This window comes from Bombina bombina, chromosome 6 (genome assembly GCF_027579735.1).
Source record: "Bombina bombina isolate aBomBom1 chromosome 6, aBomBom1.pri, whole genome shotgun sequence".
Lineage (NCBI taxonomy): Eukaryota > Metazoa > Chordata > Amphibia > Anura > Bombinatoridae > Bombina > Bombina bombina.
The window spans coordinates 482,475,879-482,502,728 of NC_069504.1; the positions used below are offsets into that span (position 1 = coordinate 482,475,879).

Genomic DNA, 26,850 nt, shown 5'->3' on the forward strand with positions numbered 1-26,850 from the left:
GGTTGGATAAATACTTTGCGGTACCGGCGAGTACTGACGTTTTTCCTATACCTAAGAGACTAACTGAAATTGTTACTAAGGAGTGGGATAGACCCGGTGTGCCGTTCTCACCCCCTCCAATATTTAGAAAAATGTTTCCAATAGACGCCACCACTCGGGACTTATGGCAAACGGTCCCTAAGGTGGAGGGAGCAGTTTCTACTTTAGCTAAGCGTACCACTATCCCGGTGGAGGATAGCTGTGCTTTTTCAGATCCAATGGATAAAAAATTAGAGGGTTACCTTAAGAAAATGTTTGTTCAACAAGGTTTTATATTGCAACCCCTTGCATGTATCGCGCCGATTACGGCTGCGGCAGCATTTTGGATTGAGTCGCTGGAAGAGAACCTTAGTTCATCTACGCTAGACGACATTACGGACAGGCTTAGAGTCCTTAAACTAGCTAATTCTTTCATTGCGGAGGCCGTAGTACATTTAAACCAAACTTACGGCTAAGAACTCAGGATTCGCCATACAGGCACGTAGGGCGCTGTGGCTAAAATCCTGGTCAGCTGATGTTACTTCTAAGTCCAAATTACTTAATATACCTTTCAAGGGGCAGTCTTTATTTGGGCCCGGTTTGAAAGAAATTATCGCTGACATTACAGGAGGTAAGGGCCACGCCCTACCTCAAGACAAAGCCAAAGCTAAGGCTAGACAGTCTAATTTTCGTCCCTTTCGGAATTTCAAAACAGGAGCAGCATCAACCTCCACTGCACCAAAACAGGAAGGAGCTGCTGCTCGTTACAGGCAAGGCTGGAAGCCTAACCAGTCCTGGAACAAGAGCAAGCAGGCCAGGAAACCTGCTGCTGCCCCAAAGACAGCATGAACCGAGAGCCCCCGATCCGGGACCGGATCTAGTGGGGGGCAGACTCTCTCTCTTCGCCCAGGCCTGGGCAAGAGATGTTCAGGATCCCTGGGCACTAGAGATCATATCTCAGGGATACCTTCTAGACTTCAAATTATCTCCCCCAAGAGGGAGATTTCATCTGTCAAGGTTGTCAACAAACCAGATAAAGAAAGAAGCGTTTCTACGCTGTGTACAAGATCTGTTATTAATGGGAGTGATCCATCCGGTTCCGCGGTCGGAACAAGGACAAGGGTTTTACTCAAACCTGTTTGTGGTTCCCAAAAAAGAGGGAACTTTCAGGCCAATCTTAGATTTAAAGATTCTAAACAAATTCCTAAGAGTTCCATCGTTCAAAATGGAAACTATTCGGACAATCTTACCCATGATCCAAAAGGGTCAGTACATGACCACAGTGGATTTAAAGGATGCTTACCTTCACATACCGATCCACAAAGATCATCACCGGTATCTAAGGTTTGCCTTCTTAGACAGGCACTACCAGTTTGTAGCTCTTCCATTCGGATTGGCTACGGCTCCAAGAATCTTCACAAAGGTTCTGGGTGCCCTTCTGGCGGTACTAAGACCGCGAGGGATTTCGGTAGCTCCGTACCTAGACGACATTCTAATACAAGCTTCAAGCTTTCAAACTGCCAAGTCTCATACAGAGTTAGTTCTGGCATTTCTAAGGTCGCATGGATGGAAAGTGAACGAAAAGAAGAGTTCTCTTTTTCCTCTCACAAGAGTTCCATTCTTGGGGACTCTTATAGATTCTGTAGAAATGAAGATTTACCTGACAGAAGACAGGTTAACAAAGCTTCAAAATGCATGCCGTGTCCTTCATTCCATTCAACACCCGTCAGTAGCTCAATGCATGGAGGTGATCGGCTTAATGGTAGCGGCAATGGACATAGTACCTTTTGCACGCCTACACCTCAGACCGCTGCAATTGTGCATGCTAAGTCAGTGGAATGGGGATTACTCAGATTTGTCCCCTACTCTGAATCTGAATCAAGAGACCAGAAATTCTCTTCTATGGTGGCTTTATCGGCCACACCTGTCCAGGGGGATGCCATTCAGCAGGCCAGACTGGACAATTGTAACAACAGACGCCAGCCTACTAGGTTGGGGCGCTGTCTGGAATTCTCTGAAGGCTCAGGGACTATGGAATCAGGAGGAGAGTCTCCTTCCAATAAACATTCTGGAATTGAGAGCAGTTCTCAATGCCCTTCTGGCTTGGCCCCAGTTAACAACTCGGGGGTTCATCAGGTTTCAGTCGGACAACATCACGACTGTAGCTTACATCAACCATCAGGGAGGGACAAGAAGCTCCCTAGCAATGATGGAAGTATCAAAGATAATTCGCTGGGCAGAGTCTCACTCTTGCCACCTGTCAGCAATCCACATCCCGGGAGTGGAGAACTGGGAGGCGGATTTCTTGAGTCGCCAGACTTTTCATCCGGGGGAGTGGGAACTTCATCCGGAGGTCTTTGCCCAAATACTTCGACGTTGGGGCACACCAGAGATAGATCTCATGGCGTCTCGCCAGAACGCCAAACTTCCTCGCTACGGGTCCAGATCCAGGGATCCGGGAGCGGTTCTGATAGATGCTTTGACAGCACCTTGGAACTTCGGGATGGCTTATGTGTTTCCACCCTTCCCGCTGCTTCCTCGATTGATTGCCAAAATCAAACAGGAGAGAGCATCAGTAATTCTAATAGCGCCTGCATGGCCACGCAGGACTTGGTATGCAGATCTAGTGGACATGTCATCCTGTCCGCCTTGGTCTCTACCTCTAAGACAGGACCTTCTGATACAGGGTCCATTCAAACATCAAAATCTAACTTCTCTGAAGCTGACTGCTTGGAAATTGAACGCTTGATTTTATCAAAACGTGGTTTTTCTGAGTCGGTTATTGATACCCTGATACAGGCTAGGAAGCCTGTTACCAGAAGGATTTACCATAAAATATGGCGGAAATACCTATACTGGTGCGAATCCAAAGGTTACTCCTGGAGTAAGGTTAGGATCGCTAGGATATTGTCTTTTCTACAAGAAGGTTTAGAAAAGGGTTTATCAGCTAGTTCATTAAAGGGACAGATTTCAGCTCTGTCCATCTTGTTACACAGGCGTCTGTCAGAAAATCCAGACGTCCAGGCCTTTTGTCAGGCTTTAGCTAGGATCAAGCCTGTGTTTAAAGCTGTTGCTCCGCCATGGAGTTTAAACTTCGTTCTTAACGTTTTACAGGGTGTTCCGTTTGAACCCCTTCATTCCATTGATATAAAATTGTTATCTTGGAAAGTTCTGTTTTTAATGGCTATTTCCTCAGCTCGAAGAGTCTCTGAGTTATCAGCCTTACATTGTGATTCCCCTTATCTGATTTTTCACTCAGACAAGGTAGTTCTGCGTACTAAACCTGGGTTCTTACCTAAGGTAGTCACTAACAGGAACATCAATCAAGAGATTGTTGTTCCATCCTTGTGTCCAAATCCTTCTTCAAAGAAGGAACGTCTTCTACACAATCTGGATGTAGTTCGTGCCCTCAAGTTCTACTTGCAGGCAACTAAAGATTTTCGCCAAACTTCTTCCCTGTTTGTCGTTTATTCTGGACAGAGGAGAGGTCAAAAAGCTTCTGCTACCTCTCTCTCTTTTTGGCTCCGTAGCATAATACGTTTAGCCTATGAGACTGCTGGACAGCAGCCTCCTGAAAGAATTACAGCTCACTCCACTAGAGCTGTGGCTTCCACTTGGGCCTTTAAGAATGAGGCCTCTGTTGAACAGATTTGCAAGGCTGCAACTTGGTCTTCGCTTCATACTTTTTCCAAATTTTACAAATTTGACACTTTTGCTTCTTCGGAGGCTATTTTTGGGAGAAAGGTTCTTCAGGCAGTGGTTCCTTCTGTATAATGAGCCTGCCTATCCCTCCCGTCATCCGTGTACTTTTGCTTTGGTATTGGTATCCCAGAAGTAATGATGACCCGTGGACTGATCACACATAACAGAAGAAAACATAATTTATGCTTACCTGATAAATTCCTTTCTTCTGTTGTGTGATCAGTCCACGGCCCGCCCTGTTTTAAGGCAGGTAAATATTTTTTAAATTATACTCCAGTCACCACTTCACCCTTGGTTACTCCTTTCTCGTTGATTCTTGGTCGAATGACTGGGACTGACGTAGGGGGGAGGAGCTATATGCAGCTCTGCTGGGTGAATCCTCTTGCATTTCCTGTTGGGGAGGAGTTATATCCCAGAAGTAATGATGACCCGTGGACTGATCACACAACAGAAGAAAGGAATTTATCAGGTAAGCATAAATTATGTTTTTCCACTGCTTACAGACTCGAGGCTGGAGTTCATTCTGTGGTATTCAGAACCCTGATCCTACTACATGCAGCACAGTGATTGTTTGTTTGATATGTGCAGGAGCTTATTAATATATGTCCCAAATTGTCTAAAGCAAATAAGATATGATGAAATCACTAATGTTACTGTTATGTCAATGGACATTTATACTATTTTGCAGTTTTGTGTAACAGTTTTACATACATTTTAAACATTTTAATCTAGATATTCTGCAATTAATTGATTAGTACCTTTTATGGTAATAGTCCTTGATGACATTCTTTTGCTTTAGAATTTTCATTTAATTGGACAGTAAATTCAAAATTAAAGGGACATGAAACCCAAATTTGTTCTTTCATGACTCAGATAATTAATACAATTTTGCTTCATTCTCATGGTATCCTTTGTTGAAGAAGCAGAAATGCATTGCTGGGAGTTTCAATAACATGAGACATATATGTAGCCACCAATCAGCAGCTCCTGAGTCTACCTAGGTATCCCGTTCAATTCAATTAAATTAGATAATAGAAGTAAATTGGAAAGTTGTTTAAAATCACATGCTCTATCTGAATCATGAAAGAAAAATTTGGGGTTTTATGTCCCTTTAAACTTAAATTGTTTGGATAGTATGACATTTTAAACCACTTTCAAAGTTCCCTTGGTATACTTTGTTAAATAGTAATCCTAGGTGAGCTCAGGAGCGTACACATGCCTTTAGCCATCTGACTGCTGTGTTTGCAACAATGCTTATTGCAGTATTATACATTTTCTTTGTTCTCCTGCTATCTTTATTTGAAAAGAAAAAAATGTAAAGCTTAGGAGCTGGACGATTTTTGGCTCAGCACCTGGATTGTGCTTGCTGATTGGTGGCTAAATGTAGCCACCAATCAGCAAGCGCTATCCAGGGTGCTGAATCCAAAATCAGCCAGCTCCTTAGGTTAGATTCCTGCTTTTTCAAATAAAGATAGCAAGAGAACGAAGAAAAATTGAAAATAGGAGTAAATTAGAAAGTTGTTTACAATTGCATGCTCTATCTGAATCATAAAATAAAAATTGGGTTTAGTAACCCTTTAAGCCTTTATCAGCATCCTTAGGTTTACTTTTTAACAATGGATACCAAGAGAACAGTCAATTTAATAATATAAATAAATTGGAAAGTTGTTTAACCCCTTAACGACCAAGGACGTACGCCACACGTCCTCAAAAAAAATACAGTTAATGACCGAGGACGTGTGGCGTACGTCCTTGGTCTGGAAAGCAGCTGGAAGCGATCCTGCTCGCTTCCAGCTGCTTTCCGGTTAATGCAGTGATGCCTCGATATGGAGGCATCCTGCAATAACCCCCCTTGGCCATCCGATGCAGAGAGAGCCACTCTGTGGCCCTCTCTGCACTGGACATCGATGGCCGGTATCGTTGGTGGGTGGAAGCTTACGTGGGCGGCCATCGGTGCTCTATGTGATGTGGAGGGGGGCGGGAGCTACGGGGGCGCGCACGGGAGCGCGCACGTGCACGGGGGGTGGTGGGCGGGCGCGTGCACGGGGCGGGAGCGGGTGGGAACTGCTACACTACAGAAAAAAAAAGTTAAAAGTTAAAAACACAAATACAGTAAAATGCAATCTAAGGGTCCTGGAAGGGGTTGGGGGTTGGGGGTTGGTCTCGGTGGGGGGGGGAGCTACACTACAGAAAAGGGATTTTTTTTTAAAAAAAGGCACATTTTGTTACAAAACTGGGTACTGGCAGACAGCTGCCAGTACCCAAGATGGCGCCCATTATTGCAGAGGGGAAGGGTTAGAGAGCAGTTTGGTGGGGGATCAGTGAGGTTGGGGTCTAAGGGGGGATCCTACACATCAGCATATGTAAATATGCTTTTTTTTTTAAAAAAAAAAAGGGCCAAATACCTTTTATTTTAGTACTGGCAGAGTTTCTGCCAGTACTTAAGATGGCGGGGACAATTGTGGGGTGGGGGAGGGAAGAGAGCTGTTTGGGAGGGATCAGGGGGTCTGATGTTTCAGGTGGGAGGCTGAGCTCTACACTAAAGCTAAAATTAACCCTGCAAGCTCCCTACAAGCTACATAATTAACCCCTTCACTGCTAGCCATAATACACGTGTGATGCACAGCAGCATTTAGAGGCCTTCTAATTACCAAAAAGCAATGCCAAAGCCATATATGTCTGCTATTTCTGAACAAAGGGGATCCCAGAGAAGCATTTACAACCATTTGTGCCATAATTGCAGAAGCTGTTTGTAAATAATTTCAGTGAGAAACCTAAAATTGAGAAAAAATTAACGTTTTTTTTTAATTTGATCGCATTTGGCGGTGAAATGGTGGCATGAAATATACCAAAATTGGCCTAGATCAATACTTGGGGTTGTCTACTACACTACACTAAAGCTAAAACTACCCCAAAAAGCTCCCTACATGCTCCCTAATTATCCCCTTCACTGCTGGGCATAATACACGTGTGGTGCGCAGTGGCATTTAGCGGCCTTCTAATTACCAAAAAGCAACACCAAAGTCATATATGTCTGCTATTTCTGAACAAAGGGGATCCCAGAGAAGAATTTACAACCATTTATGCCATAATTGCACAAGCTGTTTGTAAATAATTTAAGTTAGAAACCAAAAGTTTGTGAAAAAATTTGTGAAAAGTGAACGATTTTTTGTATTTGATTGCATTTGGCGGTGAAATGGTGGCATGAAATATACCAAAATGGGCCTAGATCAATACTTTGGGTTGTCTACTAAAAAAAAATATATACATGTCAATGGATATTCAGAGATTCCTGAAAGATATTAGTGCTCTAATGTAACTATCGCTAATTTTGAAAAGAAATGGTTTGGAAATAGCCAAGTGCTACTTGTATTTATGGCCCTATAGTTTACAAAAAAAGCAAAGAACATGTAAACATTGGGTATTTCTAAACTCAGGACAAAATTTAGAAACTATTTAGCATGGGTGTTTTTTGGTGGTTGTAGATGTGTAACAGATTTTGGGGGTCAAAGTTAGAAAAAGTGTGTTTTTTTTCCATTTTTTCCTCATATTTTATAATTTTTTTTATAGTAAATTATAAGATATGATGAAAATAATGGTATCTTTAGAAAGTCCATTTAATGGCGAGAAAAACAATATATAATATGTGTGGGTACAGTAAATGAGTAAGAGGAAAATTACAGCTAAACACAAACACCTCAAAAATGTAAAAATAGCCTTGGTCCCAAACGGACAGAAAATGGAAAAGTGCTGTGGTCATTAAGGGGTTAAAAGTGCATGCTTTATCACAAATTGTAGGGCTAGATTACAAGTGCAAAGCTATTTAATGCTCCCACTTGAGCATTAAAGGGATACTGAACCCAAATTTTTTCTTTCATGATTCAGATAGAGCATGCAATTTACTAATTTACTCCTATTATCAATTTTTCTTCGTTCTCTTGCTATCTTTATTTGAAAAAGAAGGCATCTAAGCTGGACTGCAAATTTTTATTGGTGGATGAATTTATCCACCAATCAGCAAGAACAACCCAGGTTGTTCACCAAAAATGGGCCGATATCTAAACTTACATTCTTGCATTTCAAATAAAGATACCAAGAGAATGACGAAAATTTGATAATAGGAGTAAATTAGAAAGTTGCTTAAAATTTCATGCTCTATCTGAATCACGAAAGAAAATTTTGGGGTTCAGTGTCCCTTTAACTAGAAGCAAGCTTTTGCCGCATGTTAGGTTACTCTCGTATTATGAGTTGAAATTAAACTGTTTTCGCTCGCATGTTAACCAGATGCGTCTAAAAAGCCAAAATTAGAATATTGTGTGCGCAATATCCTGTTCCCCCATAGACGTCATTGGAGCAAAAAAAGTGGGGAAAAAACACCTTACTCACGCGCAAACACAGCTGCATATTCTCATGTGTGCTTACCCGACATAAAAATATGAATATTTTACTATATATATATATATTTATCAAATATATAGTCATCCCAAGACAAGACATTCTGTCTTGATGGCTTGATCATCAATCCATTATTCAGTGGGCTTCTTTTGTTTGTCCTATTTGAACTTTGATCATGACAGATGCAAGTCTTTTAGACCGGGTTGGATTTTGGGGTCTCTGAAAGCACAGGGAGTTTGGTCGCCTGAGGAGGTGAAGTTGCCAATAAATGGTTTGGAACTCTATAAAATTTTCAAGAACCTTTCAGAGTTTTGTCCCTGTTGGAAAGGGAATCTCATCTGCGTTTTCAGTCAGACAATGTTACAGCAGGGATTGCCTGGTATTTCGGGGCTGGACTGTACTGTTAAGTCAGGATCAGGCTGATATGTTACAGGAAAGTTCTTCTCTGCGAAAGGCACATATTGAGCAAAATGAGGCTGCTTCTAGGGTGGTAACTAGCCATAGAACAAGCTATTATGCTATTTTTTCGTTCCCAGGTTGAATTCTTCTCTCTTTTTATTTATGCAAATTATGACACTTAGGGAAGTCTCCCTAAGTGTAATGCGGAAATCCAGATGTGGATCCGTTGCTCAGTGTGCCTAGAGGGATATGGCTGCACCTCACTGACGAGGCCCACAATAGGCCGAAACGTACGTCTGGGGTTTTGCCATTTCTCTCGTTCAGAGAGGGATTGCCTGGTATTTCGGGGCTGGACTGTACTGTTAAGTCAGGATCAGGCTGATATGTTACAGGAAAGTTCTTCTCTGTGAAAGGCACATATTGAGCAAAATGAGGCTGCTTCTAGGGTGGTAACTAGCTATAGAACAAGCTATTATGCTATTTTTCGTTCCCAGGTTGAGTTCTTCTCTCTTTTTTTATTTATGCAAATTATGACACTTAGGGAAGTCTCCCTAAGTGTAATGCGGAAATCCAGATGTGGATCCGTTGCTCAGTGTGCCTAGAGGGATATGGCTGCACCTCACTGACGAGGCCCACAATAGGCCGAAACGTACGTCTGGGGTTTTGCCGTTTCTCTCGTTCAGAGAGGGATTGCCTGGTATTTCGGGGCTGGACTGTACTGTTAAGTCGGGATCAGACTGATATGTTACAGGAAAGTTCTTCTCTGTGAAAGGCACATATTGAGCAAAATGAGGCTGCTTCTAGGGTGGTAACTAGCTATAGAACAAGCTATTATGCTATTTTTCGTTCCCAGGTTGAGTTCTTCTCTCTTTTTATTTATGCAAATTATGACACTTAGGGAAGTCTCCCTAAGTGTAATGCGGAAATCCAGACGTGGATCCGTTGCTCAGTGTGCCTAGAGGGATATGGCTGCACCTCACTGACGAGGCCCACAATAGGCTGAAACGTACGTCTGGGGTTTTGCCGTTTCTCTCGTTCAGAGAGGGATTGCCTGGTATTTCGGGGCTGGACAGTACTGTTAAGTCAGGATCAGGCTGATATGTTACAGGAAAGTTCTTCTCTGTGAAAGGCACATATTGAGCAAAATGAGGCTGCTTCTAGGGTGGTAACTAGCCATAGAACAAGCTATTATGCTATTTTTCGTTCCCAGGTGGAGTTCTTCTCTCTTTTTATTTATGCAAATTATGACACTTAGGGAAGTCTCCCTAAGTGTAATGCGGAAATCCAGACGTGGATCCGTTGCTCAGTGTGCCTAGAGGGATATGGCTGCACCTCACTGACGAGGCCCACAATAGGCCGAAACGTACATCTGGGGTTTTGCCGTTTCTCTCGTTCAGAGAGGGATTGCCTGGTATTTCGGGGCTGGACTGTACTGTTAAGTCAGGATCAGACTGATATGCTACAGGAAAGTTCTTCTCTGCGAAAGGCACATATTGAGCAAAAAGAGGCTGCTTCTAGGGTGGTAACTAGCCATAGAACAAGCTATTATGCTATTGTTCGTTCCCAGGTTGAGCGCTTCTCTCTTTTTATAATGTTACAGCAGTGGCATATATCAATAATCGGCAGGGAACACAGTTTAGTGGCAATGAGGGAAGTATCTTGGATCCTTTCCTAGTCAAATGACAATTGTTGTCAATCCCTGTATCACGGGGGATGGTCTCTTCATCTGTATGGTTTCAATCAAATTGTGGGTTTTTTTGGGATCTCTCAGAGATAGATTTGGTGGCTTCTTTGTTGAACAACAAGCTTCCCAGGTCCTTTGCAAGGTCTAGGGATCCTCAGGCAGAATTTGTGGATGCTGTAGTAGCTCTCATGGTCTTTTCATCTAGCTTGTATATTTCCTCCACTGGTTCTTCTGCCAAGGGTGATTGCCAGTATCAGACAAGAGGGGTCATCAGCGATATTGATTGTTCCAGCCCGGCCTTGCAGGATTTGTTTTGCAAATCTGGTTCATGACCTCTTCCTCTTTGTCAAGATCTTTTATTTTCAAGGTTCATTTTTTCATCAAGATCTCAAATTTCTAAGCTTGATGGCATGGAGAGAAACAGAGGGTTTAGTAGTTGAGACTTTGATTAAGGCTCATAAACCTATGACTAGGAAGATTTACCATAAGGTTTAGAAGGCTTTTATTTATTGTTGTTTGTATCATGGTTTTTCCTGGCATTCTTTTAGAATTCCTAGGATTTTGCAGCTTATTTAGGATGGTTTGGAAAAGGGTCTTTCCGCCAATTAGTAAGTTTTACTATTTTGTGCAATCTTCCATTGCACAGTGGTAAATATATATAAGTGGAATCTTCAAGTAGGTGTACCTCTGGGACTTAACTGTTACTAGAAGTAATATATGGTGTCATCACAATATTTAATGAGGTATACATCGTATATGTATACTCCATGATAGATTTGTTTTCAATTTTTTGGGATATTAGTCCACAGCAGATCACATACTTATCTTTATTGTCAAGGTTACCACCAATCCCCATTATGTTGGAGACATTATTAATAATAACTATTCGGAACATGAATTTGTAATTCTCCCTACCATTTATACTGCAATTGTTTGAAATCCACTTTTACTTGCTGCAACTGTTTTTAACGTGTTACCCTTTTTAAATAAAACGAATAAAGTTGATATATTTTAAAAACCTATATACACCAAGCCCATACATATGAGGGCAGAGTGCTTTTCTGGTTAGATATCCTGTCCAGCTTTCTTGCTGGAATTGTTCTTGTATATGTTTCTCTTTGATACTCAGCACCTATACACAATTACATATTATGATAATATATGAAATTATATTATGTACATTTAAATATAGTGTTCCCTCGAAGTAATAAGAGTGGCGCCATTGCCTATCTCTTAAATCTTTCCGCCAATTTGCTCAGAGGTCAGATTTATTATTTCAGTTTTGTTTCATAAGAAGTTTGCTAATCTTCCTGACATTTAGTGTTTTGTTAAGAATTTGTTCAAGATTATATACAGACTTGACTATCTACAATTGGGAATATAAGAAGGTGGTAAAATCACAACCACTTGTTCTTTATTCAATCTATATCACAACACAAAGTTAAAAACATAAGGCCATATAGCCAGAGGGAATGGTGTGGATGGAAAAATTAGTATATTAGGTACAGTAAGAAACATCAATCATTCATTAAAATATCATGTAGCCTATGCGCTCAAAGGCGGCAGCCTGCCTGCGTACTGCTGTGATTGAACACAGTCAGTCAATTTCTAACTCTGTTCCCTAATTAAATCTCTTGCACAAGCGTACACATATCATAGCGGCACCCAGTATTATTCAGATCAAAGACATCTAACAACTAATGGTATGGGATACAGAATTGCTCAGACAACATATCACCCATATATCATTTATCATTCCTTAGTAAATTTTAAATGGTATACTAAGTATCAGCCAAAAAGTATCGATCAGTTTAGCTCTCAAGTGTATACAGTGTTTTATTCAACACTTGGCTTAAATGCCTTAAAATCCTTAAACTTCTCTAACACCATTTTTGTTCAGGATTAAGCTGATTTCTCCTCCCTGGAACCTTAATCTGGTTTTAAAGGTTTTGCAGGCCACTCCATTTGAGCCAATGCTGCTAAGGATTTCAAACGTCTAGTGATTATAGATTTTACATAACATTAAATTTTTTTGCATAAAAAATTAGAGTCTAAGTATTAAAAAAATCAGAATAAATAAAGTGAATTATATTTCATGCTTGTTCTGCCCTTGATGCCCGTGGACTTCTCTGTTTGGGTATTCGTTTCTTATGAGTAATGGATCGAGGATCCTCACCACCTGTATGAAAGAAAACATAATTAAAGCTTACCTAATAAATTCATTGCTTTCATGGGGGTGAGAGTCCACGAAACCCCACCTTGTTTTTTTCTGGTGGTAGCTTTATTTTTATTTTTTGCACCTTATTTTTTCCTTGCTCCTTTCTTTGCGCTTATTACTTTTCCTACCTTTTTTGCTTGGCTATACGTCAAACTAGTTTTTTGTAAGGTTGGAGGAGTTTTATAGCGCTCTTGGGGTTTGGGAATCTTTGCCTCCTCCTAGTGGCCAGGAAGAGCAATTCCCAGGAGTAATGGAGCAATGACTTTCACCACCATGAAAGATATGCCTTTATCAGGTAAGCATAAATTATGGGGGGGTTTTAGACATTAAAATTACATGACAGATTTCTTTGCAGATTTACAGGTCTTTTCTCATGTTAGTATTTTTGAAAGTGTTGCAGTAGTGATTGCACTGTAAATAAAAACTGTCCTATTATCTCACTAATTCCATTCTTACATTTTGATTTAGGAGGCTCCACTCTGGCAGCATAGTGATAGCATGCGTCTGGGAGAGATGAGGCTTCATCTTCTCACCTCTTCTGGTAGAATGTTTGCCGATGGCTCTATGGACGTTTCCACTCGTCTCAAGACCTGTATACTCGATGACCTCAGAGAGGGAATCACCAGAGCCACTTCTAGGTTTGTGTGTTAAGAAAGATATCAGTGGTTTCATTATTGATAAAGTCCCAATTTCTAATTAGAGCCAGAAGTGTACATTCCTCCTAGTATGAATTTTCTGTTAAAAGAAAAGTGTAGAGTATTTTTTTCAGATGAATTTTCTTTCTTTTTTTTTTTTGTGTTCTGGCCTTCGTTTGAACTCCAACCTTAATGTGTGCCAAGAAATAGTTTAAATATACATACACACATACAAATACATACATACATGCATACACACATATATATATATATATATATATATGTGTGTGTGTGTGTTTATTGGAATGAATTTATATGGGTATGTATATATGTGTTTACATATGTACACACACACATATATATATATTTATTTATGTATTGAAAATGTATTTATTTTGTTTGCACTGCACATAACACTGAGCCCTTTCCAGTATTACTGTTAAAATGAATAAATATATATATGTTTAATACTTTATTTTATGTTTTACATATTTTTTCATGTACTATTCTTGCAGCACTAAGACTTTACTTCTGCTCTCCAGTTGTGCTAAATTTTACGATTATAGCAGATTTTGAGCCTTTTTTATAGCGCAGGCCCATAATATTGACAGTACACACTCTAGTTATCTGCAGCTCCCAATTAGTAGTTTAACTATGTGTCCTTTGCTTATAGGCTTGGTAGTGCTAAATTCTTACACTTTAATTCCCTTTTAAGCACTAGTATAGTAAGATGATCATATTATAATTGTTTCTAAAAAAACAAACAAACAAAAACTTAATTCAAAATTAACTTTATAAAAAAAAAAATAATGCTGGGTTATTTATTTTTTTTTATCTCATTTATTTATTTCCAAGCACAAAGTACAAATCAACAAGTACAAATTTATCACATGAGTAAATTTGTTTGTTTAACAGAAAGAAGAAAAGAATGGTTATCAATCAGAAAAATAGAAACAATCAATAATTAATTCACTCTTAAATTCAGAGGATCCACAAAATCATATTTTAAGAAAATTACTGCCACAAACTTTCCAATATCTTACTCTTTGTTATTGTACACTTGTGCTGTTTCCCTGGTTACCTAAAATAATATAACAGAACATAACAAAACAAAAACAAAGCAAGATAAAACACAACAGAACACTAAAAACAAAAACAAAAAAAAAAAGGGGGAAAAAAAAAAAGAAGAAAAGAAATGAAATGAAATGAGATCCCCCCTGCCTCCAGCTTCACACCTCCATCTTACCAACAAGAGAATGTGACATTAATACCAGGAGTAGGGGAATAGATTATTCAAGATCAGAGTTCCAAAAAAGTCTGATTTATGAAAACATTTGGTTAATGCATATTGCAAATTATTAGATTGTTTTAGTATTAGAGTGAGCCATTTGTCAAAGAAGCTTTTTATTTGGTTCTCTGAAAGGGAATTGATATTTAGTTGTTCAAACATTATTTGCGAGAACACGGCTTGTTTAAATAGACCAAACGGAGGAGCAATCCTCTTCTTCCAATACCTGAGGATTAGGTTCCGTCCTAGCAGGATCAGGATATCAATAGATTTATGGAATGTAATGTTGGTCTCACTAGTTAAAAAGAAGACCTGATACATATCTAATGTCACATTTTCATGTAGGACTTTAGAGGCCCAGTAGGAGACTTTAGACCAAAACTGCCTAATTTTAGGACAGAACCAGAAACAATGGAGGAGATCAGCCTCCTTTTTTTTACACTTAAAACAGTTAGTGGATTTATCACCAGCCCACTTGGCTAACAGTCTCGGTGTAATATATGAGTTATTAATTAATTTAATATGAGATTCTTTCCAGGAGGTGGGAATTCTTGCCTCTCTTACTAGTTTAATACTAAAATTATTTTTTTCTACTGTTATTTCTTGAAAATGAGATCTCCAGTAGCCAGTTAAAGTTTCCAACCCCAGTTGTCCTTGTTTCGACATTAAGATATTATAAATTAGCGAGATAGTATGAATGCCATTTTTATGTAAAATGATATAGTCTTCAAGCTTACCAAATTTTTTATAATCTTGTCTAATATTTTGTATTCCATTTATAAAATGTCTAAGTTGCAAATATGCATAAAAGTTTTGATTTGATAGATTATATTCTTGGAGGATAGATTCGAATGTTCTAACTGTATGTTCATTGTCACGAACTTGGGAGATGTAGATTAACCCTTTCTCCTCCCACCTTGTAAAAATTCCTGATGTTAAACCTGGGGGGAAAAGGCTGTTACCTCTGATAGGGAGGTATCATGATATGCGTTGGTCTATGTTTAACACGGTACATAATTTCTGCCATGCTGAGACAACATTACCAATTACCGCTAACTTTTTAATGTGTTTTGGTAATTGTGCCATTGGGCAATGGATAATAGCTTTGAGAGAGAGAGGGGCAACCATCTGTCTTTCGATTAAAGGATTCGTAAAATAATTAGTATCTGTGATCCAGTCACAAGCAAAACGTGCCAAGATAGCTATATTATACCATTTTATATCAGGAAGCGCAAATCCTCCATATTCTGAGAGCTGGTATAATTTAGTTCTAGATAGATAGTGCCTTTTTCTGTTCCAAACAAAAGATGAACATTTCTTGTTAAAAAGCCTTAGATCTTTATTAGAAACAAAGACAGGGAGATTTTGAAGAAGATATACTAATTGTGGGAAGAGAATAGACTTAATTAGCATGACTCTGGCCGAGAGAGAGATAGGGAACAAAACCCATCTGTCTAATTTCTCAACAGCATTTGCAAAGAAGGCAGAGAAATTGTTATCGTACCAAAGATTAGGATTTCTATGAAGATTTATTCCTAGGTATTTGATGCTTTCTGTAACCTGTAGAGGGTGTTCCCTACAACTATCTTTATTCTGAACTGCAAAATATATTATCAGGGATATTTGTGATACTAATATTAATACCACAAGTCCCCTATAGGAGGCGCTAGTAACTAGAGGTAGAATAATGATGATGAGCAAAGTGTGCCACTGAGATGGTAATAAAATCAATGTGCCACTGATTATACCATATATGTAAATAAAATTATAAATCTAAAAATTATTAAAGTAGATAATAATTAAAAATTAAAAAATAATAATAAAAAAATAAAAATTGGTAAAAATATGTATATACAGACGTATCAAGTGGTCAATGGAAAAGTTCAAATGAAGTCCAACTAAGTCCAGAAATAGATAAGGCAGCTCTCGGTCTTCACCCAAACGATGGTGTATCTTCAAAGAATGGTTAACTGCAAGGAAAACAGAAACAGAGGCGCCACATGTGTAGATCAATCAAAGCTGACAATATCCAAGCAAGATGAGATACAGGATACTCACAAACGTGAAGGCACTCTCTTGTGCCTATAGGGGCAGGCTGGTATTTAACAGCAAACCAGCTGGCTGTACCAGGGAATCCCCGTCAGGATGTCCTATAGTTGTCGTGGATCTCACAACAGCAACCCTTATCTAGGTTACTTCCAGCAGAAAGGAAAATATGTCCAGAGGGGAGGAAGGCTAGACAGCCTTATGGTTACTGGCAAGGAAAATGCCACACGAACACCAGATTTGTTAAAAAGTTTCAAGTATTTTATTTTCCAAAAGATAAAAATACCATCAGTGCAACGAATTACAACTGGGTGTGTTATAAGGCAAGTCTCCTTGTATATGCAGAGATAATAGCGACGCGTTTCTCAGGGAAGACCCTGTTTCATCAGGCTTGTATACTCTAAAACTGTTTAAATCCCCTTTATATAGGGATCAGTAACCATATGTTTGTAATAAACCCTCCCCTTCCTTAACATAAACCAATCAAACCTTTCCTTTCCAAAAACTCCCACTTGTTGCCTTAATTAGAAGTTTATTATAATTTTTTGTTATGTAGTCTGTTAACTTAAATAGAAACCCATGAACTATAACTCTAATGTGGTTGGCTGTGAAATCAAATCTAAATAATGATGTGTCGATTATGAGATCGTTACAAATGTATAAATGTAAACAAACTCCGTGGGTGATCGTTCCTTGACCAATTGCAAACCATCTTGAGGAGGCTTGTATAATATGGGGCATCTAATTGGTTTGTGTGCTACTAGTCTAATGACTACAAGTACCATCATGCCTCTGTGTTCTATGCCGGAACTACCCGGAAAATGTATCTGCGTGATTGTATGTTATTCTCTAACAGGCTTATCTGAATAACTACAAGTACCATCATGCCTCTATGTTCTATACCGGAAATACCCGGAGAATGTGTTAGCGTGACTATTACTTTATTATCCTTTTGTTCCTGGAGGGGGTTTGTGCTTATTAATCCATCTAATTGGTTGGTGTCATATTGCAATGAACTGCAGCTGCCATCTTACTCTGATAAACTACAAATACCATCATGCTTCTGTGTGTCATATCAAAAATGTCAACAAGTACAATCTCATGATTGTCTATTAGTTATTTATTTAAAGTTTCCCCACGGAAGCACATTGGGGGAACTTATGACATTTTTGCATGAGTTGCATGATGAACATATAGCGCTCCCCAATGTGATAGTGGGGGCACCCCAAGGAAATAATTAATTGTATATAAAAATACAATAATAGATACTGGGAGACTAAATATTCTCTCACATGTTGATGTGGTGACAATAAATTACAGATAACAGAAATGAGTGCTAAACTATACTATACTCACCCTATATATATTTAAATAATTATAACTAAAAACTCTCACAGATTTTTCACATATATAAAATGTCAGTGCATATATCAAGTGATGGGTATTAAAAGTGACTTTCCCTTTTCTCCTTGTGAGATTTGCTAATCAACACCATTATAATAATAGTGAAAGTGAAGGATATACCATGTGAGGTGTTATATATTGTACTAAATATGTAATAAAAACTAAATAAATATGTGAAAGTGAATGGTCATATTTAAGACGCTTGTGGCTAATACAACATTAGTGTGTATATTGACCATTACAGATAATGTGAAGGTGATTGTGAACTCATAATAATGTTTTGGACTGCCACGTCGTCTAAGCTATACCCTAATATTGTGATCAAGTATTGATGTGAATATCTCTAATATGTGAATGCCTATTGTGATATATAATGATGATAAAGTGACTATGTCACCACGTTAGGTAATGTCAATGATTACGGCTATGTGAATGGAATCTTGTATACTAGGGGTAATAATATAATGTATTATTGTTCTAATTGGATGTAACTAAGCAACAAGTGAGCTAGGAAAGTCCAGTGTACAAGAACTCCTACTATTTACATCAATAGGAAAAAGAATACAAAGAACATCTCAATAACTGGAAAAATGATGATATATCAAACAATCTGCAAATAAGACTGTGTTATACATACTAATCTACAGAAATGTTAGAAGAACCCATGATGAACCTAACACTGTAACCCTGAAACACTATAAAAATAACTTATAGAAATGCAGCAGAGTCTATAACTTCATTGAGGCCAGTGGGAAATAAACTATTGAATTTGAAGATCCAATAGGTTTCTCTTTGTCTAAGCTTACTAAACCTGTTATACAGATTACTTTTGGGAATACATTCTATTGGAGTGATTTTAAATGGACATTTTCCAGATATATATTTCTCACAGATATGGCGGGATACACTATGTTTAGATGACTTTACTTTGATGTTCCTTAAATGTTCACTCCACCGAGTCCTGACCTTCCTACAGGTCCTGCCTATATATTGTATCCCACATTCGCACGTGAGTGCATAAATGACAAAGCTAGAGTCACAAGTCATTTTGTTTTTGATGGGAAATACCTCCCCGGTATTATATGAAACAATCTCAGTGAAACCCTGAGTTATATGTTCACACATAAAACATAGTTTCTTTCCACATCTATAAACTCCCATCTTATTGAAGATGTTGTTACCGTTCTTTCTTGTTAGTCTAGATGTATTGGCAATATTCCTTTTAGACATGACAACTTTACTTGGGGCCAATTTTTGTTTGTATGTAGGTGCTCTTTTGAAAACCAATTTTGGTTGTGATGGTAAAGTTTTATTTAAAATCGGATCTTTAAGAAGGATAGGCCAATGTTTTTTTAGAACTTTATTGATAATTCTATGGTTAGAATTATACTGTGCGACAAAAAGTGGTTGTTTATTAAAAGTCATTTCCCTCTGGCTATTATGTTGATCTGAAATAATAGCTGTTGATAGTAAACGTTCCCTATTAAGGTCCCTGGCTCTCTGTTGGCCCGAGCTAATTAATTCAGGGGGATACCCCTTTTCTAGGAATCTGGATGTAAGTATTCGGGCTTGTTGATTGTATTGTTCTATTGTACTGCAATTCCTACGCAGACGACAGAACTGACTAAATGGAATATTAGTTTTCCATCTTGTTAAGTGGTTGCTTGAAAAATGTAAAAAATTATTGCAATCCACTTTTTTGAAAAAAGTGGATGTTGATATGTTACCTATTGCGTCCCATGAAAGTGTCACATCTAAAAATTCAATACTATCTTTTTGTAAATTGTGTGTGAAACCTATACCCATATTATTCCTATTAAGATGTGCGACAAAATCAAGAGCTTCAGATTCTAAACCGTCAAAAATAAATATTAAATCATCTATGTAACGGCCATAGAACACCAGATTGCCCCTCCATCGCGAGTTGTAAATGTATAGATCCTCAAATTGACCCATAAAAAGATTTGCGAAACTGGGGGCAAATCTGGTGCCCATGGCCGTTCCTTTAATCTGTAAATAAAAAGTATCCAAAAACTGAAAGTAATTATGTTTCAAAATAAAATTGATAAGTGATAACAAATATTCCTTTTGTTGCTCAGGCATAAAGAGGTCTCCATTCAAATACATCTGTGTGGATAATATCCCTAAATTGTGAGATATATTAGAATAGAGAGACCCTACGTCGCATGATAACCACAAATAATTCCCACTGTTATTTTTAATGTCAGATAGTTTGTTCAGGAGGTCTCTCGTGTCTTTGATGTAAGAAGGAAGATTTATGACATATCTCTGGAGATAGATATCTATATACTCCGATAGTTTATCAGTAATACTGTTCATACCCGCTATGATGGGTCTACCTGGCGGGGTTTTCTCATTTTTGTGGAGTTTTGGAAGGTGGTAATAATACGGTGTGCTGGGGTGATCAGGTGTGAGATATCTTTTCTCTTTTTTTGTGAGAATATTCCCAACAAAACCTTGTTCCAATAAGAGATTCAGTTTCTTTGTGTAATCTATAGTGGGGTCGAAAGACAATTTGGTATAGTAATTAGTGTCATCTAGGATACGTCGGGCCTCTTTAATATAATCGGAATAATTCTGTAAAACTATACCACCGCCCTTGTCAGCTTGACGGATGACCAAATTTTGGTCACCCATCAGGCTCTTGAGGGCCCTGGCTTCATTAGGCCAGGTTCGCTTCTTTCCTATAATTCTGTTGGGCATAGATTCAAAGTCTTCTAAGACTAGTTGCTGATATAAATCTATATAGGACACTTCCTCTTTAGGCGGGTGGAAAGTTGATAGAGGTGCCAAAGAAGTATGAATTACTCCTTCAAACAACTCTTCTGTTAATTGGCTGGGCTCATATGTTAATATGGAGGTGGAATTTCTTGTTTGTTGTGTGTCTAATAATATCGGGGCACCTTCAATATTGTGTTTTCTCATGGCCTTAACTGCAAAATACCTTTGTAATGACAGTTTACGGGTGTATTTGTTGAGGTCAACAAATAGTTCGAATATATTGTGGGAATTCGGGGGGCAATAGGACAATCCCCTTCCCAAAACTCTTACTTCATCATCAGTGAGGGCATGGGAAGAAAGGTTGAAGATACCTTTCTTTAATTCCTGAAGTCTTTCTTTTTTGTTGGTTTTCCCTCTCCCTCTCCTTCCCTGTTTGGGTAAGGTCTTTTCTTTTGATTGGTTGAGGGATTGGGTTTCCTCCATAGGGGTGCCAGATTACAAAGGTATTTTGCAGTTAAGGCCATGAGAAAACACAATATTGAAGGTGCCCCGATATTATTAGACATACAACAAACAAGAAATTCCACCTCCATATTAACATATGAGCCCAGCCAATTAACAGAAGAGTTGTTTGAAGGAGTAATTCATACTTCTTTGGCACCTCTATCAACTTTCCACCCGCCTAAAGAGGAAGTGTCCTATATAGATTTATATCAACAACTAGTCTTAGAAGACTTTGAATCTATGCCCAACAGAATTATAGGAAAGAAGCGAACCTGGCCTAATGAAGCCAGGGCCCTCAAGAGCCTGATGGGTGACCAAAATTTGGTCATCCGTCAAGCTGACAAGGGCGGTGGTATAGTTTTACAGAATTATTCCGATTATATTAAAGAGGCCCAACGTATCCTAGATGACACTAATTACTATACCAAATTGTTTTTCGACCCCACTATAGATTACACAAAGAAACTGAATCTCTTATTGGAACAAGGTTTTGTTGGGAATATTCTCACAAAAAAAGAGAAAAGATATCTCACACCTGATCACCCCAGCACACCGTATTATTACCACCTTCCAAAACTCCACAAAAATGAGAAAACCCTGCCAGGTAGACCCATCATAGCGGGTATGAACAGTATTACTGATAAACTATCGGAGTATATAGATATCTATCTCCAGAGATATGTCATAAATCTTCCTTCTTACATCAAAGACACGAGAGACCTCCTGAACAAACTATCTGACATTAAAAATAACAGTGGGAATTATTTGTGGTTATCATGCGACGTAGGGTCTCTCTATTCTAATATATCTCACAATTTAGGGATATTATCCACACAGATGTATTTGAATGGGGACCTCTTTATGCCTGAGCAACAAAAGGAATATTTGTTATCACTTATCAATTTTATTTTGAAACATAATTACTTTCAGTTTTTGGATACTTTTTATTTACAGATTAAAGGAACGGCCATGGGCACCAGATTTGCCCCCAGTTTCGCAAATCTTTTTATGGGTCAATTTGAGGATCTATACATTTACAACTCGCGATGGAGGGGCAATCTGGTGTTCTATGGCCATTACATAGATGATTTAATATTTATTTTTGACGGTTTAGAATCTGAAGCTCTTGATTTTGTCGCACATCTTAATAGGAATAATATGGGTATAGGTTTCACACACAATTTACAAAAAGATAGTATTGAATTTTTAGATGTGACACTTTCATGGGACGCAATAGGTAACATATCAACATCCACTTTTTTCAAAAAAGTGGATTGCAATAATTTTTTACATTTTTCAAGCAACCACTTAACAAGATGGAAAACTAATATTCCATTTAGTCAGTTCTGTCGTCTGCGTAGGAATTGCAGTACAATAGAACAATACAATCAACAAGCCCGAATACTTACATCCAGATTCCTAGAAAAGGGGTATCCCCCTGAATTAATTAGCTCGGGCCAACAGAGAGCCAGGGACCTTAATAGGGAACGTTTACTATCAACAGCTATTATTTCAGATCAACATAATAGCCAGAGGGAAATGACTTTTAATAAACAACCACTTTTTGTCGCACAGTATAATTCTAACCATAGAATTATCAATAAAGTTCTAAAAAAACATTGGCCTATCCTTCTTAAAGATCCGATTTTAAATAAAACTTTACCATCACAACCAAAATTGGTTTTCAAAAGAGCACCTACATACAAACAAAAATTGGCCCCAAGTAAAGTTGTCATGTCTAAAAGGAATATTGCCAATACATCTAGACTAACAAGAAAGAACGGTAACAACATCTTCAATAAGATGGGAGTTTATAGATGTGGAAAGAAACTATGTTTTATGTGTGAACATATAACTCAGGGTTTCACTGAGATTGTTTCATATAATACCGGGGAGGTATTTCCCATCAAAAACAAAATGACTTGTGACTCTAGCTTTGTCATTTATGCACTCACGTGCGAATGTGGGATACAATATATAGGCAGGACCTGTAGGAAGGTCAGGACTCGGTGGAGTGAACATTTAAGGAACATCAAAGTAAAGTCATCTAAACATAGTGTATCCCGCCATATCTGTGAGAAATATATATCTGGAAAATGTCCATTTAAAATCACTCCAATAGAATGTATTCCCAAAAGTAATCTGTATAACAGGTTTAGTAAGCTTAGACAAAGAGAAACCTATTGGATCTTCAAATTCAATAGTTTATTTCCCACTGGCCTCAATGAAGTTATAGACTCTGCTGCATTTCTATAAGTTATTTTTATAGTGTTTCAGGGTTACAGTGTTAGGTTCATCATGGGTTCTTCTAACATTTCTGTAGATTAGTATGTATAACACAGTCTTATTTGCAGATTGTTTGATATATCATCATTTTTCCAGTTATTGAGATGTTCTTTGTATTCTTTTTCCTATTGATGTAAATAGTAGGAGTTCTTGTAGACTGGACTTTCCTAGCTCACTTGTTGCTTAGTTACATCCAATTAGAACAATAATACATTATATTATTACCCCTAGTATACAAGATTCCATTCACATAGCCGTAATCATTGACATTACCTAACGTGGTGACATAGTCACTTTATCATCATTATATATCACAATAGGCATTCACATATTAGAGATATTCACATCAATACTTGATCACAATATTAGGGTATAGCTTAGACGACGTGGCAGTCCAAAACATTATTATGAGTTCACAATCACCTTCACATTATCTGTAATGGTCAATATACATACTAATGTTGTATTAGCCACAAGCGTCTTAAATATGACCATTCACTTTCACATATTTATTTAGTTTTTATTACATATTTAGTACAATATATAACACCTCACATGGTATATCCTTCACTTTCACTATTATTATAATGGTGTTGATTAGCAAATCTCACAAGGAGAAAAGGGAAAGTCACTTTTAATACCCATCACTTGATATATGCACTGACATTTTATATATATGTGAAAAATCTGTGAGAGTTTTTAGTTATAATTATTTAAATATATATAGGGTGAGTATAGTATAGTTTAGTTACCCATAGCACTCATTTCTGTTATCTGTAATTTATTGTCACCACATCAACATGTGAGAGAATATTTAGTCTCCCAGTATCTATTATTGTATTTTTATATACAATTAATTATTTCCTTGGGGTGCCCCCACTATCACATTGGGGAGCGCTATATGTTCATCATGCAAAAATGTCATAAGTTCCCCCAATGTGCTTCCGTGGGGAAACTTTAAATAAATAACTAATAGACAATCATGAGATTGTACTTGTTGACATTTTTGATATGACACACAGAAGCATGATGGTATTTGTAGTTTATCAGAGTAAGATGGCAGCTGCAGTTCATTGCAATATGACACCAACCAATTAGATGGATTAATAAGCACAAACCCCCTCCAGGAACAAAAGGATAATAAAGTAATAGTCACGCTAACACATTCTCCGGGTATTTCCGGTATAGAACATAGAGGCATGATGGTACTTGTAGTTATTCAGATAAGCCTGTTAGAGAATAACATACAATCACGCAGATACATTTTCCGGGTAGTTCCGGCATAGAACACAGAGGCATGATGGTACTTGTAGTCATTAGACTAGTAGCACACGAACCAATTAGATGCCCCATATTATACAAGCCTCCTCAAGATGGTTTGCAATTGGTCAAGGAACGATCACCCACGGAGTTTGTTTACATTTATACATTTGTAACGATCTCATAATCGACACATCATTATTTAGATTTGATTTCACAGCCAACCACATTAGAGTTATAGTTCATGGGTTTCTATTTAAGTTAACAGACTACATAACAAAAAATTATAATAAACTTCTAATTAAGGCAACAAGTGGGAGTTTTTGGAAAGGAAAGGTTTGATTGGTTTATGTTAAGGAAGGGGAGGGTTTATTACAAACACATGGTTACTGATCCCTATATAAAGGGGATTTAAACAGTTTTAGAGTATACAAGCCTGATGAAACAGGGTCTTCCCTGAGAAACGCGTCGCTATTATCTCTGCATATACAAGGAGACTTGCCTTATAACACACCCAGTTGTAATTCGTTGCACTGATGGTATTTTTATCTTTTGGAAAATAAAATACTTGAAACTTTTTAACAAATCTGGTGTTCGTGTGGCATTTTCCTTGCCAGTAACCATAAGGCTGTCTAGCCTTCCTCCCCTCTGGACATATTTTCCTTTCTGCTGGAAGTAACCTAGATAAGGGTTGCTGTTGTGAGATCCACGACAACTATAGGACATCCTGACGGGGATTCCCTGGTACAGCCAGCTGGTTTGCTGTTAAATACCAGCCTGCCCCTATAGGCACAAGAGAGTGCCTTCACGTTTGTGAGTATCCTGTATCTCATCTTGCTTGGATATTGTCAGCTTTGATTGATCTACACATGTGGCGCCTCTGTTTCTGTTTTCCTTGCAGTTAACCTATCTTTATTCTGATATATCCAGAGAATTTCAGACTTGCTTAAATTTAATTTGTAGCCAGAGAAGGAACTAAATTGCTTAAACGTATTTAAAACAAGAGGGATACTGTTTTTAGTGTCCTGCAAAAACAGCAGCAAGTCATCAGCATAGAGTGATAAGACCATTCCTTGGTCTCCAATTTTTATACCTGATATGGTGTCTCTCAGAAGGATTGCAAGAGGTTCTATAGCAATATTGAATAGAAGGGGTGACAGGGGACAGCCCTGTCTCGTTCCTTTATGGATATGGAACCTAGGTGTTGGGGCCCCATTGACTAGGACATATGAGGTAGGTGAATTATAGATGGACCTTATTAATGAGAGAAAGTTCCCTTTAAACCCAAATTTATCAAGGGCGGTGTATAGGTGATCCCAAGTGACTGAATCAAAAGCCTTCTCGGCGTCGGCGGTTATTAACGCATAGTCTTGTTTTGGGTTTTGAACATTATCCTGAAAATTATACCAACAATATTCTAATACAGTAGTAACACGGCGTATATTCCTGATAGAGGATCTCCCAGGCATAAAGCCTGATTGATCCTCATGTATAATTTGCTCTATACCAGACTTAAGTCTTTTTGCCATTATAGAGGTAAGTAATTTATAATCTACATTTAGAAGTGATATAGGCCTATATGAAGATGGATCAAGAGGATCTTTACCTTTCTTTAATATTAAAGTAACCGCCGACGCCGAGAAGTATTTCGACATAGGCTTCCCAGCTATAAAATATTCATTAAATAGTCTAACCAAAATAGGAAGTATATCACATCGAATGATCTTATAAAATTCTGATGTTAACTGATCAGGGCCAGGAGCTTTATTTGACTTGGCATGAAGTATTGCCTCATCTACTTCTTCTAGGGTGATAGGACTATTTAAGACTTCTAAAAAAGCTAGAGAGATTTTAGGAGGTACAACTGAATTCCAGAAAATATCTTTGTTTTCAAAATTAATCTCATTCGCCGCATATATGTTTTTGAAATATTTGAAAAAACTCTCTCTGATCTCTAGTGGGTCTGAACATCTATCTTGGCCGACCCTAATAGCTTCAATTATATTGTCCTGGCCTTATTTAATCTAGCCAGAAATTTGGCTGATCTGCCGAATTGCCCACTGTACTTAGCATTAATTTTAATATCTTCCCTTAGCATTTTCTCTTTGAAGAAGAGATCATATTCCTGTTTAGCCTTCTGATATTTATCCCAAAGGGATTTAGAAGTATTATTAATATAATTTTTATAAGAATTGCTAAGCTGATTAGCCAGCTGTATTTCACGGGCATTGAATTGCTTCTTCCTTTTAATCATATAGGCTTTAATTTC

The 26,850-nt window shown here is 38.1% G+C and overlaps 1 protein-coding gene across 1 annotated transcript in view; it reads left to right on the top strand.

Moving 5' to 3' along the window:
* The window catches only part of VPS13C (vacuolar protein sorting 13 homolog C), a 1,402,311-nt gene that overhangs the window by 1,027,489 nt on the left and 347,972 nt on the right, over window positions 1-26,850 (top strand). Inside the window, 1 exon segment of the mRNA XM_053719302.1 lies at window positions 12,885-13,054. Coding sequence (XP_053575277.1) covers window positions 12,885-13,054 — 170 coding nt within the window.